At 52.8% G+C, this 16,541-nt stretch overlaps 10 protein-coding genes across 10 annotated transcripts; 5 read left to right on the forward strand and 5 right to left on the reverse strand.

Annotated features, from left to right (window-relative positions):
- Positions 1-1,217: 1,217 nt before the first annotated feature.
- Z517_04966 (uncharacterized protein) lies at positions 1,218-2,066 on the forward strand (the record flags this gene model as incomplete). Its single annotated transcript, XM_013430294.1, has 2 exons — positions 1,218-1,594; positions 1,649-2,066. The coding sequence occupies 2 exons, from the start codon at positions 1,218-1,220 to the stop codon at positions 2,064-2,066; spliced, it is 795 nt and encodes a 264-aa protein (XP_013285748.1).
- Positions 2,067-2,223: 157 nt separating this feature from the next.
- Positions 2,224-2,559, reverse strand: Z517_04967 (uncharacterized protein; the record flags this gene model as incomplete). The annotated part of the gene is made up of 1 exon (XM_013430295.1): positions 2,224-2,559. One exon carries the CDS (start codon positions 2,557-2,559, stop codon positions 2,224-2,226), a length of 336 nt encoding a protein of 111 aa, XP_013285749.1.
- A 414-nt stretch (positions 2,560-2,973) lies between these two features.
- Positions 2,974-3,464, forward strand: Z517_04968 (transcription initiation factor IIA subunit 2; the record flags this gene model as incomplete). The annotated part of the gene is made up of 3 exons (XM_013430296.1): positions 2,974-3,014; positions 3,120-3,267; positions 3,318-3,464. 3 exons carry the CDS (start codon positions 2,974-2,976, stop codon positions 3,462-3,464), a joined length of 336 nt encoding a protein of 111 aa, XP_013285750.1.
- A 1,018-nt stretch (positions 3,465-4,482) lies between these two features.
- Positions 4,483-5,307, forward strand: Z517_04969 (uncharacterized protein; the record flags this gene model as incomplete). Its single annotated transcript, XM_013430297.1, has 1 exon — positions 4,483-5,307. The coding sequence occupies one exon, from the start codon at positions 4,483-4,485 to the stop codon at positions 5,305-5,307; it is 825 nt and encodes a 274-aa protein (XP_013285751.1).
- A 243-nt stretch (positions 5,308-5,550) lies between these two features.
- On the reverse strand, positions 5,551-5,911 carry Z517_04970 (uncharacterized protein; the record flags this gene model as incomplete). The annotated part of the gene is made up of 3 exons (XM_013430298.1): positions 5,551-5,641; positions 5,703-5,758; positions 5,822-5,911. The coding sequence occupies 3 exons, from the start codon at positions 5,909-5,911 to the stop codon at positions 5,551-5,553; spliced, it is 237 nt and encodes a 78-aa protein (XP_013285752.1).
- A 1,397-nt stretch (positions 5,912-7,308) lies between these two features.
- Positions 7,309-8,142, reverse strand: Z517_04971 (uncharacterized protein; the record flags this gene model as incomplete). The annotated part of the gene is made up of 1 exon (XM_013430299.1): positions 7,309-8,142. The coding sequence occupies one exon, from the start codon at positions 8,140-8,142 to the stop codon at positions 7,309-7,311; it is 834 nt and encodes a 277-aa protein (XP_013285753.1).
- A 1,523-nt stretch (positions 8,143-9,665) lies between these two features.
- Z517_04972 (uncharacterized protein) lies at positions 9,666-11,291 on the reverse strand (the record flags this gene model as incomplete). The annotated part of the gene is made up of 1 exon (XM_013430300.1): positions 9,666-11,291. One exon carries the CDS (start codon positions 11,289-11,291, stop codon positions 9,666-9,668), a length of 1,626 nt encoding a protein of 541 aa, XP_013285754.1.
- A 721-nt stretch (positions 11,292-12,012) lies between these two features.
- Positions 12,013-12,855, forward strand: Z517_04973 (uncharacterized protein; the record flags this gene model as incomplete). The annotated part of the gene is made up of 1 exon (XM_013430301.1): positions 12,013-12,855. One exon carries the CDS (start codon positions 12,013-12,015, stop codon positions 12,853-12,855), a length of 843 nt encoding a protein of 280 aa, XP_013285755.1.
- An 816-nt stretch (positions 12,856-13,671) lies between these two features.
- Positions 13,672-14,604, reverse strand: Z517_04974 (uncharacterized protein; the record flags this gene model as incomplete). Its single annotated transcript, XM_013430302.1, has 1 exon — positions 13,672-14,604. The coding sequence occupies one exon, from the start codon at positions 14,602-14,604 to the stop codon at positions 13,672-13,674; it is 933 nt and encodes a 310-aa protein (XP_013285756.1).
- Positions 14,605-15,523: 919 nt separating this feature from the next.
- Positions 15,524-16,535, forward strand: Z517_04975 (uncharacterized protein; the record flags this gene model as incomplete). The annotated part of the gene is made up of 2 exons (XM_013430303.1): positions 15,524-15,864; positions 15,965-16,535. 2 exons carry the CDS (start codon positions 15,524-15,526, stop codon positions 16,533-16,535), a joined length of 912 nt encoding a protein of 303 aa, XP_013285757.1.
- Between the last annotated feature and the right edge of the window lie 6 nt (positions 16,536-16,541).

Here is a 16,541-nt window from a genome sequence, read left to right on the forward strand (position 1 = left end):
CAGCAGGGTGTCAGGGTTGTCGAAATCTTTCAATTCTTCAAGGTCAATTCGAGAATCAAGCTGCGGGAGCGAGATCGTGAAGATTCATGGATGAAACAGGCCTGAATAAGAAGATTGTACCCGTAATGAACAGGTTTCGATCGCTATATCTCGTGGTTCAGATGTGACGCTGGGGAGTCGGAATGTGACCCTGGGACTTTGAAGGGGAAGGGGGAAAAGTCAGCCTCAAGCTTCGTTTTTTTTTTTTCGAGTGCGAATCAGCAACCATCTGAAAAAGGTTTCAGGGCATCTTTAGGCGCACAGGCTTTTGGCGGAGACCAACAGGAGGAGGTTGTTGTGCATAAGATGCAGTGGCTAGTGAATGAGGCTTGGGAGCGGATGCGTGGGTGGTGAAGAAAATTGGGGGGCTAGACCGGCGAATTGATTCTGTCTGCTATACCTCGTACTCTACCGAGTAGACTGCGCTTGACTGCGCTGCCACATGGCAGGTTACCTTAAGGCAGGGCTACGACCGCTTTTCGGAGCTCACTATGGGCCGCAGAGAGGGAGGTACTACGTAAAGAAACCCCTCAAATGAATCGAGGTGACCTATTTTGCCTAATTGAAGCTGCGATAACGGCACGGTTGGTTTCTGGCCTGAAGGATCACCTAGCACCGTAGGTATTATTATTAGGGGTGCACGGGAGGTAGACAGCTTGGGAGGAAGGACTCGGCACTTTCCTACCTAGGCACCTTCCGTAGGGGAATTAGAGTAGGTACCTGTCTTATGCTTAATGTACCTACCTCGCTACGTAATATACGTGTACATCTTGACATGTACCTTTGGAAATATGCCCCCCTGTCCTCACCCTGACAGGGACGACTTAGGTACACAGGCTGTTGTATTTGTCACGGTAATCTATCAAGGAGGGTTGTAATATCATCATATCGAGAAAATGAAGTCACCTCATCTCGCAAACCTGTCGCATCAGGCAGACGCCTGGATGACACTTTGGTGCCACGGAGTACTCCGGATGGTGCATCGGTACCTGCCACTCCACTGCACAAGCCCCTGCAGGCCACCCGCTACGGGGTTGCAGGCGAGCAGATTCGCCAAGGCAGCCCGATATTCCCCCCTCATTTCTCAACATAACGATACCTGCAAAAGCCACTTGCACCCGACCGCATCCCTCACGCTAATAGTATACTCGGTACACTGAATGCTCTTTGTACCCATCATGGTTCTCCAGCCGCCACACTCCGAGGAAAAGCTCCCGCTACACAAACACGCCGAGTCTAAGGCTCATGCTCTGCCCGACCAACATGCTCCTCGACGACCTTTCTTCGTGAGAAGGGTCATCCCAGCCATCCTCACGATACTGGTGATTTTCTCCCTCTTCCGCACTACATTCGTCTGCCACCACCACTATGACCCAACCTTATCCCAAGGATCATCAGACATCGTGGAGGATGGGGCATCAAGAGACAAAGTTGCACTGGAAATACATGTCATGTCCAAATGTCCAGACGCACGGGATTGCCTGCGTGAGCTGATAGTGCCCACGATGATCCAAGTGAATGAAAAGGTCAATTTAACAATGTCATTCATTGGAAGGTATGCCGTCCTGCTCTCAGCCTGAGATATGAGCCATCGCTCACTCTACCACAGTATCGATCCTCACTCCGACGCGGTTTCATGTAAACATGGACCAGGCGAGTGCCTGGGCAACATTATCCTCCTTTGCGCAGCCAAAGTCTATCCCGAAGTCAAACTCTGGCTCGGATTTACCAACTGCATGATCTCCGAGTATCCGGATATCCCAAAACGAGACCTTGTCCAGAGCTGTGCCATGGAACATGGTCTCGACTTCCAACAGCTCAATTCATGCATCAGTGACGAGGGAGAAGGGATCGATCTGCTTCGAGCCAGCATCGAAAGGAGTCAAGAGAACAATGTGACAAAGAGTTGCACAGTCAGGCTCGCAGACAAAGTTCGATGCATCCGTGATGGGGGACAGTGGTACGATTGTCCAGGAGGCAGTTCCGTGGACGCTCTTGTTCGTGATATCAATAACTTGTATGGCTAGGGTGGCGCTTTGCTTCTTTGCTGGTTGTTGAGCTTCAGCAGATTCCGTTGTTCAGCTTGTACGATACCCGAGTCCGAGCTTCATCACAAACTTGGTCTCAAACACATGGCGTTTGTGAGGACTGCGATCATGTCGTTTGCCGTTTTAGCCACCAAACTCAGATATATCTGAACATGTTCTCTCGCACACCCCTCTTCATGGAAACAGGTTTGCCGTCCTCGAGCTCGAGTCCAGCTTCTCCCCCATCTCCTGCTAGATTCTCCATAGCTTGTCGCATCTCCTCATCGGCGTCGGCCATACTCTTGTGTGTCTTCTTCAGCTTGTCGAACGCTTCTTTCTTCCTCGCAACGTCCTCTGCATTAGCTGATTTGTCCCCGGATTCCTTAGTACTCGTCGCAGTAGACTTCAAGCGATTCTGGCTCGTCGTACATTTCAACACATGTCGCCGGCCACAGCAGATGGCCGTGGACAGGGCTAGAGCCTGTTGTTTCATTATCGCAAATACTCAAGATGGGGGGTACTTTCAGCCCCAGATCGGCTGCGAAAGAATGGGAGACTCGCAGGTTCACCCAGTACTATTACACTGTAGTGCAGCCCAAGGTAGGCCCAGAAGTTATTGCGGGGATGACGACTGAAGCAGGAAGTATCCAATCATATTCCTCGTAAATGCCAAGTCCGGAGATTATGTTCCAGCCAATGATTTTCGCCAATCAGACCCTCCTCGCCTCCAAGGCTGCCAGGCAATCCAGGCTACTTCTCTGGTTCATCTATCTCGTCCATCCCCACCGCATTCACTCTCGCCTCAGCTCTGGTCTATCTCGTTGCAGGAGGAACCCCTCGGTCTATAATAGTCTCCAGGGAGTATTCAAAGTTTGAGCAATACAGACGAGACCACGAGAGCAAAAGGATGGCGACGCAGCAGTATTACGAGCTGTACCGCGGCAGTAGGTAGGTTGCCCTTTGCGACACAGCGACTGTTGAGTTGTTATAGCCCCGCTACCCAGCGAGTCACTCAAGAAAACCAGCCGGAGAAGATGTTGACAGTCTATATAGCATCGGCGAGGCGCTTATCGATACCATTGACGATCTCATCAATGACGGCCGAATCGAACCACAACTGGCTATGAAAATCCTGAGCAACTTCGATCGCGCAATCGCTGAGACACTAGCAGAGAAGGTCAAGTCGAGATTGACGTTCAAGGTCGGCATCAGATTGACAAATCTATGATGGATCTGCTGACAGTTGCCCAGGGTCACCTGGAGACCTATCGATTCTGCGACGATGTGTGGACTTTCCTCGTTAAGGACGTCAAGTTCAAGAGTGATGGCGGTCAAGAGTTCCACGCGGACAAAGTCAAGATTGTCAGCTGCAATTCGAAGAAACCTGGCGAGGCATAGGAGCTTTGATTAACTAGGTTATTGGTCATACAACGACGGTGTTCTATCGGTGGGGGTGCATTACGAGTTGCGCATGCAGATTTCAGATCTTCTTACGACGTGCATTTGGGCGGGCGGGATAGAACGTGACCGACCACGTTTACATGGAGTTGGTGGCGACAATATGGGTTATGAGCACTCTGTGAGTGGAAAATGATACCCTGGGCTGATTAGATGCGTTTCAAGGCTGCAAAAAGGGCATCTCAAAATATCAAAGTTTCTTGTATAATCACTTCTTTGCGATCACCTCTAAGGTGGGGCTCAGGAGCCATCTGCGTATTGAGCACTCGGTATAGCCGTACCATTCAGCTCTTGAAAGAGACTGTTTGGTGGACGAAACGTAGCCCGTACGTGTGTGGTGAGGGTGTGTAGCGGGGCACTTTGTTTCATCCGCCGTTCAATGTGGCCTCCAACCTCGCACATGCGGTTTGTTCACACTTCCTAGCTGTGACGACGTCCTCACTACCTCCGAGTTTCGCGTCCAACCGAGAAGGCAGACATGCATACGGGTAGACTGCTTTTGAGACACAGCAATCCGCAACGGGCAGATCCCCCTTGAGCTTCCCAGGTGTTAGGGTCTTTTGCAGGCTGCAGTCCTCCAGAACCACAGAACCATGGCCCGCACTTTGCCCTGGGCGGATGACCGTCTCCCGCCAGCAAAGAAAGCACGGGTGGCCAGCGCGTCTCGGATCAAGCATGAGAGAGCATCTTCCCTATCGCGCAGCGACCAGTCGTCAGCCGGTAACGCGCATGCGATTGACCGGGGCCGATCCCCTAAACCGACTCCCTTGACAGATCCAAGCCGTGCGTTTCCCCCCGGGAGAACAGAGAACTGAGGTGGAATAGAACAGATTGTGACTGATGCTTGTATGCTTAGGAAGAGCTCCTTCGTCGTCTCCTATTCGTGGCCCTCCGTCCACAGAGTGAGTGATGCTAGTCGATTTTATGCGGAGCGTTATTCTCACTGCCATCCAGGCTCATGCGGGAAGGGTACGATGGGGACGACATCTACATTATGGTGGAAGACGAGTTCCAGACGGTCGCACAGTCATATACCGCACATCTGCATCATGCCGAGTACAGGCGATTGATCAAACAAGCACGAGAAGCAGCTCCGAAACCCCTTCCTGAACCTACATCGCCCATGTCTGAGAGGACAAAGAGACGACTCAAATCGGTTGCCTTGCAAAACAAGCAGAAAAAGACGTTGCGACGAGTCCTGAGAGATCCAACACTCGAAGATGAGGAGAACGAAGACAACGAAGACAAGATCGTCGACGACTTGTGGACCGGCACCAGCCTCGCCCCACTGATGGCCAGTGGCAGTCAACAGAAGAAATCGCTCGTTGGCTTGGAGGGGATTTCGAGCAGTACAAAGGCTGGCATGGGTCTCGCTAGAATTCAGAACAACAAAGACGGCACTGGCAATCTGGTCGAAGAAGATGCACACGTACGGCGCACATGGTCAAAACGTGACAATTCCAGTCACCTCTCGACCTTGGGGTCCATGGAACAGCAGGGAACTTTGCAGGACGGTCTGGCACCTGCACCGACGTCTCGAACCTCTCACCACAGTGTCCGACAGCATAGGCAAGCTGTAGTTAGCGGCAGCTCAAGTGAGCGTTCCACGGCGCGCAAGTTTGTCGTGGATCTGGATGATGATTCTGGCGCAATAGCAACGGTGCATGAGTCTTCTAGCGGCGCACGCAGATCAGTGCCACAGTCAAATGGAAAAGTCGGGTTGAAGGGAAAGGAACAGGACAAGAAATCGCGACTCGAGGAAGTGCCCATGTTCATCATTTGAGTGCCACCACAAAACTTTGTACCCTTATCCTGTTTGAATCAGCCTATCCAAGGTCTTGCTCGGCATGACAGCTCAGAAAACCACAAGCTGACCAGCAGCGAGCTCTTCGAGTACATGCGCATCTTTACAATCTGCTATCCTCCTCCGCAGATGTCGGTTGCTTGGGTTCATTTTCACCGTGACCTCAAGCATAGCTGTTCTTCGTTTGGCTGAAGAATCCTGTGTGTTGTGCCTGTTGTACTTCTATCCTGTTGTGTTGTCTGTGGTCCGTGTCTTCGAGGCAACGTGCATCGCTTGGGCATCTTCCCGGGCCTGTTCCACGAGTACTGCGTTTCTGAGAGATCACACATCAGCAAATGTTCCGTAGGAAAAGTGCTCGTCTCAGAGACTTGTACCCGTCAACGTCTGTTCCCAAGGTGATGTTCTCGCGTCGAAAATCAGTTGGATGTCCCTTCAGGCGGCACATATCAGTTCAGTGACTCGTTCCGCATGAGGCATGTCATCCTCAACTTACAATGACGAGTTTGCTCTCTTTTGGAGCCTTTTCGAGTCGTCCTCGCAGCTTTCCTTTGAGCCATTTGCGGGCCAAGCGCAACTTGTCCATTGTGGCCGTCTTGACTTTTTGAAGTGATGGCATTGACAAGTTGGTTGCGAAAGGGTAGGACTGAGGGTTTCTCGGGAGTTGTGAGCGAAATGGCCTTGTTTGGTGCTCGGACGGACGCCTTTGAGATCGAGTTGTTCAGATATACAAGTACGCAAGTGAGGTAGAGCTGACAGCGCCAGTTTGTCCACTTGGTCGATTCGTTTGAACAGCAGAGAGACCAATTTTCGTTTACCGCGCACCGACAAAGACGTGTACAAAAGGAGTGACTACTAAGTTGGATGTGAATGAGAGTAGGAAGGAAAAGACAAACGGCGAATCGACGAAAAGGAAAGAGATAATAGAGGGATAGAAGATCAGGCCATGACTTGGTGTCGTGGCGCGCAGGTTGCCTTGGTGAGGAACGGTGAAGACAAGCTGCGATGGAGAGGCGATGGCAGAATGCCTAGTATGCGGAGTTCTTTCAAGATGTCAAACCGAGGGTCCATCCATTGTTCACGATGCACACGCCCCGTACAAAACGAGACAACGGGAGGGTTGCGGTGTTGAAGAGGACGTCGACCTTGCCATGCCTTGCCTGCGAGGTGGTGCTCATTCACAAACACAAGGGATCACAACTTGCCCGTCTTCTTATTCGGTGAACAGGGTCGACCAAATATCAATCCTGTGCTCGAGACGGACAAAGTCGATCCTCATAATACGATTTCCAACACAACTGGGGCCAACGACACACACACACACACTCTCTCTCTCTCCCATGGCACCACCTTCTGAAACTGTGGGACCTTTGACACAAACGAGACACATTTACCGCCTCTTACAAAGACGTGTCTGCAAATGTCCGTGTTCCCATTCCTCGGGTTGATCCCACGGCGTGGGCATCGGGCCCGGGCTCCTTTTCAGGCTCATGGCACACCCATCAGCCGCTCCTTGATTGGCATCTCTTCAATTACCGGGGTTCCCCGAGTTACACGACATGTGCAGAGCCAGCAGAGCCAGCAGAGAGGAGGGCTTCTGGAAGATTACCCGTCTCAATAGTCGAGCCACACCGTAAAACCGAACCCGGACCTCCCTTGCATGATGTGAACGATGGGGAGGGGAAGTTTGTCGGGGCATTCAATAAACAGGGGGATCTATTCTAGGGATAAATTTCTGATTGATGGGCATCATGTCAATCCCAACGCTGGTGTTGCGCTTCTGCTAGATGAGGGAGGGACAGTGACTCGCTGCTTGAGACAAGGACATTCTATCTTAGCAAGCGGGATGAACACCCGAGTATTACTATCCCTTGACAACTCGAAACTCCTCTCATTCGCTCCGCTTCACCTCGGTGGGAATGAAAACGGACCGGACAGTCATTGAAATAGTCGTGGGAAAGGAAACGAGCGGTCGCCACTCCTTCAATCCTGGCTTGTGTCCACTACGGCCGCCAACGCATACTTCTCGTTCTGTTCTCTCATCTCCCTCGCAAACTCCCTCACATGCTCGGGCACACTGTCGACACGGTTTTCTTTTCCATCCCCTTGCACGACGCCTCTGTATTCGATAGGATCCCCGAAACACTCCCACACAGGAATGACGCCGGTCCAGACCTTGTCGCGGATATCGTCCCTTTTCAAGTCCTTCAGCTCGTCTCTCGGCCCGCCGACGCGGACCTTGCCGCTGCCCCCGACGACCTTGACCCGTAGGATACTGGTGCTCTGCATCTCGGCGCCGTCCGGGGGCACGCGGGTGTGGCGCCAGCGGTCGCGCACGACCGAGTTCGTGACTTGCTCCATGGCCCAGACCTTCTCCTCGAGCGACGTCACCAGGTTTGCGTACCCGAAGAGGGTGGCGGAGCGGTAGTTGACGTCGTGCGTATTGGGTGTGAGCGTCAGAACGAGGCCGTCGACGAGGGTGGCTGAGATGGTCACGGGCAGGCCTTGCGCCGTCCCTTCTCCTCCTCCATCTCCGCCAGCCGTGGATGCAGGAGGGGAAGTCGAATCCGGCGCGGCTTGGGCGGTATTGCGCGACAGGTTCATCAGCCGCGAACTGACGTAGCCGTGCAGGTAGATGTCGAGCGGTTCACCCAGCGACGCCGACGGGTGTTCGAAGCTCGCCGCCACCCCGACCATGGGCAATGTGACCGGGAACGGATTCGACGGGTCGGGCGTATTGAACGAGACGTGGACGACGGTGCTGGTGTTGATGATGGAGTGGATTTGTTCGAGGTCGTACGTTGCTGTTTGTTTCATGCCAGGGTTTGTGAGCAAACGCGGTCAAAGAGAGATTCCCCCGACTGCCCATTTCTTTTCCTTCTTCTGGTTGATTTTCCGGCGCATCTTTCTTTCCTTTATAAGGAGGCCATGGGGAAACTCGATGAAAAGCAGAAAGAGTGAGATGGAGAAATCACGCCGAAACTTGGGTGCTTATCCCCCTTCTCAGCGCTCGGAAAGGGGAGATATTAAGAGGGGGAGTCCTCCTGTAAAGAAGCACAACCACAACACGACCATCGAATCAGTCTATCTTCTCTTCTCCGATCTGCTTGTTCTCTCTGCGTGCTCTGTGCGAAATGCCCCAAGAGGAAATGCTCGCTCGCCCCCCCCCCTCTTCCCAAAACATTTTCTCCTTATGTACGTGCTGCGCGGACTCACCTCGCTGATTATACCGATTGACCCTATTCACCGACGTCTTGGGATACTCGAGCGTCCTGCCGTGGCCCATCTTGACTGCGTCGTGGACTTATCTTCGGTGTATATAGATGTATGAAGCTTTGCGCTTTTTCGCGTGGTGAGGGCGAGGTGAAGACCGTCAAAACGGGCGTGTCTCTGTGTGTTTGTGTTGTATGTGACTCGAACAGCAACCACAACCTGAGTTGCAATCCAGTGCAGAACAAAAATCAATGAAATTTCTAGCGTCCGAGGGGCTGAGGATGGTTGACGAGTGAATGTGGCTCTATTGTTGTTACACAACAGGTGCGTGCCTTTCGTTTACCTATTCGGATAAAACGGTAGGAGATAGTGATAGATCCCTAAGAGAAAGCCAGGCAGATAAACATGGCGATATACATAGGAATGGCAATGGCAATGGCCATAGTCATGGTCATGGTCATAATAGTCATATGGCGTATATCTAGTTCATAGACATCATTATCAATACCAACTCGTTCAATGGGCAGGACCACCACGTTCCGCGCCTTTCAGAGGTACGAGTATACTAATGCACCCTGGCCACCCAATCCCAATCCTCCACCACCGTGCTTAGCCAGATTGTCGGAGCCTTATCAGACGTTGGTGCTTGAAGCCATCCATCCTCGATCGCGGTAGACTGCCCCCTTTTCCCCCTTTCACATGTAGCTGGCCAATCCTGATGAATCTGCGTTGACCTGGACGGTAATCGGTATACAAGTTGGTTGCTGAAGCGAGGACCGCAGAAGACCGCGCCCCACAAAGAGTAGGTCCACCCGAGCATAAAGCGAGAACAAGCGAATCAGCAAGGCTCGCAAAGATAAGGCGTTTCCTGGGGAAACTCTGTGCTTTGAAACTTGCGCCCTTCCATTCGCCGTCGCGCATTCAGCGCATGTAAATGTCAGACACGCTCTTTCATTTGAGTAGCGCATCTGTTTGCAGGACCTAGTGGACGTAAAGCGTGAAGCGTACCGAATTGACCCGCTGATTGACGGATATCTCACTATATAGCCTCTGATATGGGTTTCTTCTGATCGGCATCTGGACATACCGACTTGTTGGGAAAATTATTACGATCGGTCACAACAATGTCACAATTTGACTCTTTCTTGACTGCCGCTGAGCCTTCGCACCTGAGGTCGGAAACTAGGACTTGTTGCTAGATTCGCACTCCCAGAAGGCTGACTTTCCAGATTCGACCCCTGACCTGACCCATCAGTGCCTTCAGATACCGAACTCCTCGCCGATGACGCTGTGTTTGAGGGATGGGGTTGGGCCGACGGTGCGCGACCACGTGTTAGCCCGGCCTGTTGTTGCTGTTGTCCTACCCGTTCGCGGTTCAGTAGCCATTGCACTTGTGATCTGGTACTGAATAAGGCAGCGTTGGTATGGGCTAGCTCTTCCTTTATCCTCAACGTCTCGTTCATTATCTGCATTGACGATCGGGCGTCGAGATCTGCAAGTGCATTGGACATGGCTGAAATGTCCTGTTCGAGATTCGAGACGGTCCCGCGCAAGGACTCGTGTAAAGCAAGGAGGTGTTGTTGTGTTTGGGAAATCGAGGACGCCTCAGGGTCTGGCGAAGGTGTCAAGGCGCGAAGATGTGCTGGCATGAGGAGATCGCGGTGAGATATGGCCGACGGAATGTGGTCTCGTTCAATTTCCTCAATGTCCGAGGCCTCACCAGCTTGAGACTGGTCAGAATGACCAATATGAGGGAGGACACGGTCGTTGACAATATCGTTGATTTTGTCAAACCCAGCCTCGAGCACCTCGTTTCGGACCTTGACCATGGCAAGCTGTTCCTGAAGAGATTTGAGCAACTGTGACTGTTTTTGGAGGTACGGAGCCATGCGTGCCAGTGGACACGCTTTTACGTGTTCATCCCGATCATCGGGGTAGAACTCTTCTGTGCAGCCGTATCCTCGGCCGGGACAGCGCTGGTCTTCGTCGGCCCCACAAACATGGCCTGTAATGCCATTCAAATAGTCCCTCGCTGAAATTCTCTGGCCACATTGCTTGCACTTGACTCCAGTATTTGGACAATCTTCATCCTTGTGTCTCAACCAATCACCCTTGCCCAGCTCGATGACGGCGCCGCAGTCACACTCGATGTGTGAAGAGTGGATGCACTGTTCCTCCACATAGTTCTTTCGCTTGACCAATTTCCCACAGTCTGGGTCTGGGCACGGAAGTCGCTCGTGTGGGCACTCTTTCGTTGCGTGGCGTTCGACATAACCTCGTGCGATGACCTCTTCACAGTCCTCGTTGGGACACTTGACCTGGATATCATTGCACATGTTGACTATTAGGCGAGAAGCCTTGTGAGAAGTTGACAAGAGAAAGGAACGGCACGAAGGACATTGATTGCGTGAGCCGCTAGACACTCCCTCACGATATTCTTTTAGGCAAGAGTCGCAGAATGTGTGATCGCATTCGAGGACCACCGGCTCGATAAAAGGGACATGGCAGATCGGACACATCAAGTTCGTGTCGTAGTCCGTAACGTAGTCCAGTGCTCGGAGGTCTATGGTCTTCTTCTCCGGCGGTCTCGACACTGGCGCGGAAGACAGGGAGGAAGGCGATCGCGGAGGTGAGACTCGGGGACGAGAGCGAGCGAACTCGGCAAAGAGGGTATCGAACTGGGACTGAATTGGGCTCGGCGAGGGCAGGGAGCCATAACCTGCCGCAGAGTATCTCACATCATCTTCATCCATTTTGAAAGTTGACGGGGTTGAATCGTCGGACTAGGGGAGGAGAAGGGGAGGGCTTCGCATTCGGCAGCCAGAGGGGCATATTTTATAAAAGGACGCAGGTTGGTTGAAGTCAGTTTTGTTGTTGAACGTGAATCGGAAGACGACGTGTGGAGACAAGATTCGTCGCCTCGGGGCTCGGGATGTGGTGGCTTTTGCATGATGGACGATGGTGACGGCGAAAGAATGCGTTGTTCCTGGGCCCAGGCCCCGCCATTGCCTCATCTGACCCTAACAGTGCCTAACAGTGCCTAGGTCAGGCTAATGAGGGCTCTTTCGCGGGTGGGAGGACCCTAGACTCTATTGGGGGCCCTTGCATGTACTAATGACAAGTATAGGCATCTGGGCGTCCACTCACCATCCTGGGGCTTGGCTGGTGCGACTCCCGCCTCCAAGTAGAGGTCGGTTCTTGCTGGCTTGCCTAGCGTCCCGGTCCCGCTCGTGTTCTTTCTTCCAGGCTTCAGCTGACTTCATCCAGGCACTCTCTATACAAAGAGCGTCTTCGTCCATGCGATTCGTCCAACTCTCTGAGACACTCTCTACTCGTACATAGAACGTCTACAATCTTCATTCAACCTCTCTCGTTCAATCTTTTGTGTCTTGGCGTCAACTGCGGAACTTCCTGCGACCCTCCGCCTCTCCCCGCAACGACTCGCCTCAAACTTCGACCTCTCCCGAACCTACAATGTCCAATCCATCGCAGCTCCTGCTTCTCGCCGACCACATTAAACTCTCTCTTCTCGAGCGTCAGCGCGCCATCTCGCTAAATCTAGACGTCAATCCTTCCCAAGACTCAAATATTGCCCGCTCACTAGAATCCTTTCGAGAAGGCATCGAGTCCCTTTCCAGCCGCTCTCCCGAGGAGGAATCACTGTCTCAGCTGTGGAGTCAATACAATGACCTGTCACGGCAGTTTCAAGGAGAAAGTTCTACAACGACGGAAGACACACTCTCTTCACCGAATGATCCGGCATTGAAGGAAGACTTTGAACGAGCAAAGACCCGCAAACATAGTGACGCCGCCCAACAGAGAGCCTCGAACCTGCGGAAACAGGATGCGGCGGCGGCGCAGAACCAAGGTGCCAAAAATGTCCGTTTCCGCGATGAGCCCTCGCAAGAATCACTCGATACCCAAGACGAGGCGAACCGGGCTGCGCTCTTTCCTTCCCGGTATACAGACGAGGAGGATTCTCGCGTTCATACACCCGACCCCACGGAGAGCATGGACAACCAACAGATCCACGTCTACCACCAACAAGTGATTGCTGAACAAGACGAACAGCTTGACCGGCTGGGGGAATCTATTGGCCGTCAGCGTCACTTGGCCATGCAGGTGGGCGACGAACTCGAGGGTCAGATCGCTCTCTTGGATGAAGTCGACAGGGGTGTGGATAGACACCAAGGTCGGCTTGATGGTGCAAAGAGACGGTTAAAGGGTGTATCGGAGCGGGCAAAGCAGAATTGGGGCATGACGACGATCGTTGTGCTAATTGTCATTCTGGTGTTACTGATTGTGCTGTTGAAATGAAGCGCGCTTACGCAGCGAAACCTGTATTGTGTCTGGGAAAGAGACCCAGCGATCATGTATAGATTGGTATAGCCACCGGAATCTTGGGGCCTCGCCCATCTGCGGGGCCGACAAGACCAAGCGAGGCTCATATGAAGCCTTGAAATGTATGCTACGACACGTCCTCCGGTCCCCATGAACTTAATATGTGTGGTATGAATACAGTTGGATGCGGGCTGGAGCGGAGAGGAGTTTGGCAGTGGCATATCCCAGGAAGTCATCATTTGGCCCTTGCTCATTACTACTTCTCTAACAATGGCGTCGACATACCGTTGGTGCCTGTGCCAGACCGACAGATCCGCGGATAGCTTGAGCTTCAGCCTCGTCCTTTTCTTGCCTGTCTATCTCGAGACTTAAATCCGGGTCAAGACTTACTCTTGCTCTCCCATGTCACCTGAGGGTAGGTAGATAATCTGGTCCTATTGAACGCTGGCCAGTCAGTCAGTCAGTCTCCCTGGCAAGAGAGCATAATTAGTTCACGCTCCTGCTGTCTCGTTTGGGCGATGTCAATGTAAAAACCACACAATCAATGCAATACAACGCAATGCATCGCACTGCGCCGAATTTAGTACATGGCTTTCTATGCTCTAGCTCACTGCAGGCAGGCAGTCAGTGGCCCAAACTTTTTCGTCCCCGTATGCACCACCGCGTAAAAGGTCATTGTTTGACGCCTAGTTCCCAAACTCAAGAGAAGGCCGTCTTGCCCATCCGCATCAGATACCCCTGGCATCCTCTAGTAATTCAATTGGCAGAGTCGATTCGAGATTGGTAAAATGTTCACCTCACAACGGCTCCCTTCAGCGTCTGGACTGTGCACTTTCCCTTCCCTTCCACAATCAACCAGCCTTTCCTCTCCTTGTCTCCCTCAATCTCAACGCCCGGCCTGCCCGCATCAAACCCAACCACGCACTCCTCACTCGTGAAGAAGCCCGGTTGCACGGCTTCCCACACTTTCTTCTTCGGGTTTAACTGTTTCTCCGGTCCCTTGCCCTCACCATACGGCCAGCCCTCGAAGTAAACTTTGTCACCTGCTTCGCTGCCTTCGGGAGGATTTACCAGTTCCACGATACGATCGGCTGCGTGTGGATCTGCACCTTCTTCCGCAGGTGGAGACGCAGCCAGGACCATGGCCGCGGATTTGATGCTGCGCATGTTCACTGGTTTCAGGTTTGCGACTACTATAACTTTTCGGTTTTGCATTTCCTCCAACGGTATAAGTCCATTCAGACCTGAGCATACTGTCCGCACAACCTTGCCTGTCTCCTCGTCAACTTGGGTATGCTCTGTCCCCTCAGGATCGCCCATCGCAACGGTCGAGACATAGAGGGAGTCGGCATTAGGGTGTGCGATTGCGCGAAGGATGTGGCCGACTCGCAGGTCAATGAGGGCGGGAGATACAGGTGCTGTGGGCGTTGCGGGGGCTTTTGGCTGTTTGGGCTGCTTTGGGGCCTTTTCTTTCTTCTTGTTGTTGCCTGACGGAGTTGCAGTCTCCTCTGCTGGTGCGGGGGCTGACGTATTGGATTTGACGTTCGCCGCGATTTCATGGTTGAGGGCTGCCTTTGCCTCAGCGGGGATGGCTTTGTCGACAGGACCGCTACTCGATGAGCTATCCATGGTGGCAGACTGAGGTTTGGTGCGGCCAACGACCAGAGGCTTGTGCTGTGCGGGAGCAGAGCTTGACGGCGAAGTCGAGGGGACTTCGGACGTCATTGATGAGGTGATGGTTCGAGAGGGTACGGCAAGAAAGTGTTTACCAGCGTTGAGGGTAGAGAGTGTGGGAAGTAGAGATCTTCGGGATGTTCGTTGTCTGGCAAAATTTTCGAGAAGACTGCGTTGCGGAGTGAAGAGCAGCGTGCGGAGTTTCATTCACTGTTGCGCGGTCTGCCGCGTCCTTCAGGTCGGTCAAGTCCACCTCTTGTTTAGCACGCGAAGAAAGAACAAGTATAGTCCTTTCGGTCTCCAGTGACCGGTTCTTGCCGTATTCCGCTGGGGTCTATAGATTTCTGGAGGTGAAGTATTGGTGAGTCGTGAGATTCACATCGCAGGCGGCGGGCATGGAGGGAATGACTCTTTGGATGAATGACTCGTTGGGCTTGGCGGGGACGAAAACAAGTGGCCCAGTCTGACAAAAAGAGTTTAGATCAGCCAGTGCCAGCCCCATACAAATATATGGCACGGCAGGTACCAAAGTCAAATGACCCCACCATGTCAATGCTTGCCCTTGCGAACTACCTTCTATCTCCTCATCACCATTCTCTCAGCCGGCTAATGGTGATGCTTCGGAGACACAGAAGCACATCTACCGCGAAAGCTAACCAATTCCATGCCAACAGTCAGGAGATTGATGCGCGTGCCACCATAATGTCACCAACTTGGGTGGCCCGTTGTCCGCTAGAATATAGACCCAATCGACTGACTATTATATACCCGGCCTAGTCGGTCCGGTAATAGCCTGACAATCCTGCTGGAACGGCAACGGATGGCCGGAGTACTTCAAGAACAGGTAAGTACAGGATATAAGAAAAGTATATCTCCTCCTCCCACCTCTTTGCCCTTTGCGCTCGTCTCAGGGAACCGATAGACTTGTACATCAATCATTCCTCAACTCAATGTCGCCATCACCACTGCCATGAGCCCTCCAATTGCCATCGTTACTGGTGGCTCATCTGGCATTGGCGCAGCCCTCGTGGAATACCTCCTCTCCCTAGGATGGAATGTGGTCATTGCAGATATCCACCAACCGAAGCACTCCCTGCCGGGCACTTTGTATGTCCATACCGACGTGTCCTCCTGGGAACAGCAGGCCCACATGTTCAAACAGGCCTATGACTGGGGAAAGCGGCTGGACTTTTGTGCGCTGAATGCAGGAATCGACGATCGAGACGACATATTCAATACGCTGTCATACGACATGCACAAGCCTCCCAAAAAGCCCAATACGGACACTTTCTCTGTTAATATCACTGGAATGTACGCAATCTCTGTGCTATGGACGGCACCTCTCATTTTCTTCTGCCTAGTTGGAAATGGACTCGAGAGTGACGAAATGTTTCTAATTTCGGTGTGTTAGATATTACGGCATCAAGCTGGCCGCGCACTACATGACAGTCCTCAGCGGAGCGGCTGGCAAGTCGAGGCCCGGCGGTAAGATCGTCGTCACCGGGTCTGGGGCAGGACTGGTCCCATCCGCATCCAACCCTCAGTATACAGCCAGCAAGCACGCTCTCATCGGCCTCGTCTGCGCACTGGGTAAATCTGACGCCGCCCTCGCGGCCAACGTGCGCATCAACACGGTCTGTCCCGCCATCGTCGACACGGGCGGTTTGCCGTTGGGTTTCTTGGACAAGCTTCTTCCGGGCCAGATCACGCCCATGAGCACCGTCCTGCGTTGCTTCGACACCGTAGCCGACCTAGCAGGCATCACCAAAGACGACTGGGTCGAGCGCGGCCCTGCCGGCGAGACTCTCGAAGGGAAAGTGCACGACTTGATCTGGCATTATCCGCTGGAGACGCAGCAGGGAGGGAACGCGAAGACTTGTTGCAAGGTTCCAGACACTCAGGCTGGAGGGGCAGCAGCACAACCCGACAAAGAGAGAAGTCACCACTGTTCGACTAAGGGAGAGACTACAGTCTTTTGGTAGAAGATA

Source organism: Fonsecaea pedrosoi (assembly GCF_000835455.1).
Source record: "Fonsecaea pedrosoi CBS 271.37 unplaced genomic scaffold supercont1.3, whole genome shotgun sequence".
Classification (NCBI taxonomy): domain Eukaryota; kingdom Fungi; phylum Ascomycota; class Eurotiomycetes; order Chaetothyriales; family Herpotrichiellaceae; genus Fonsecaea; species Fonsecaea pedrosoi.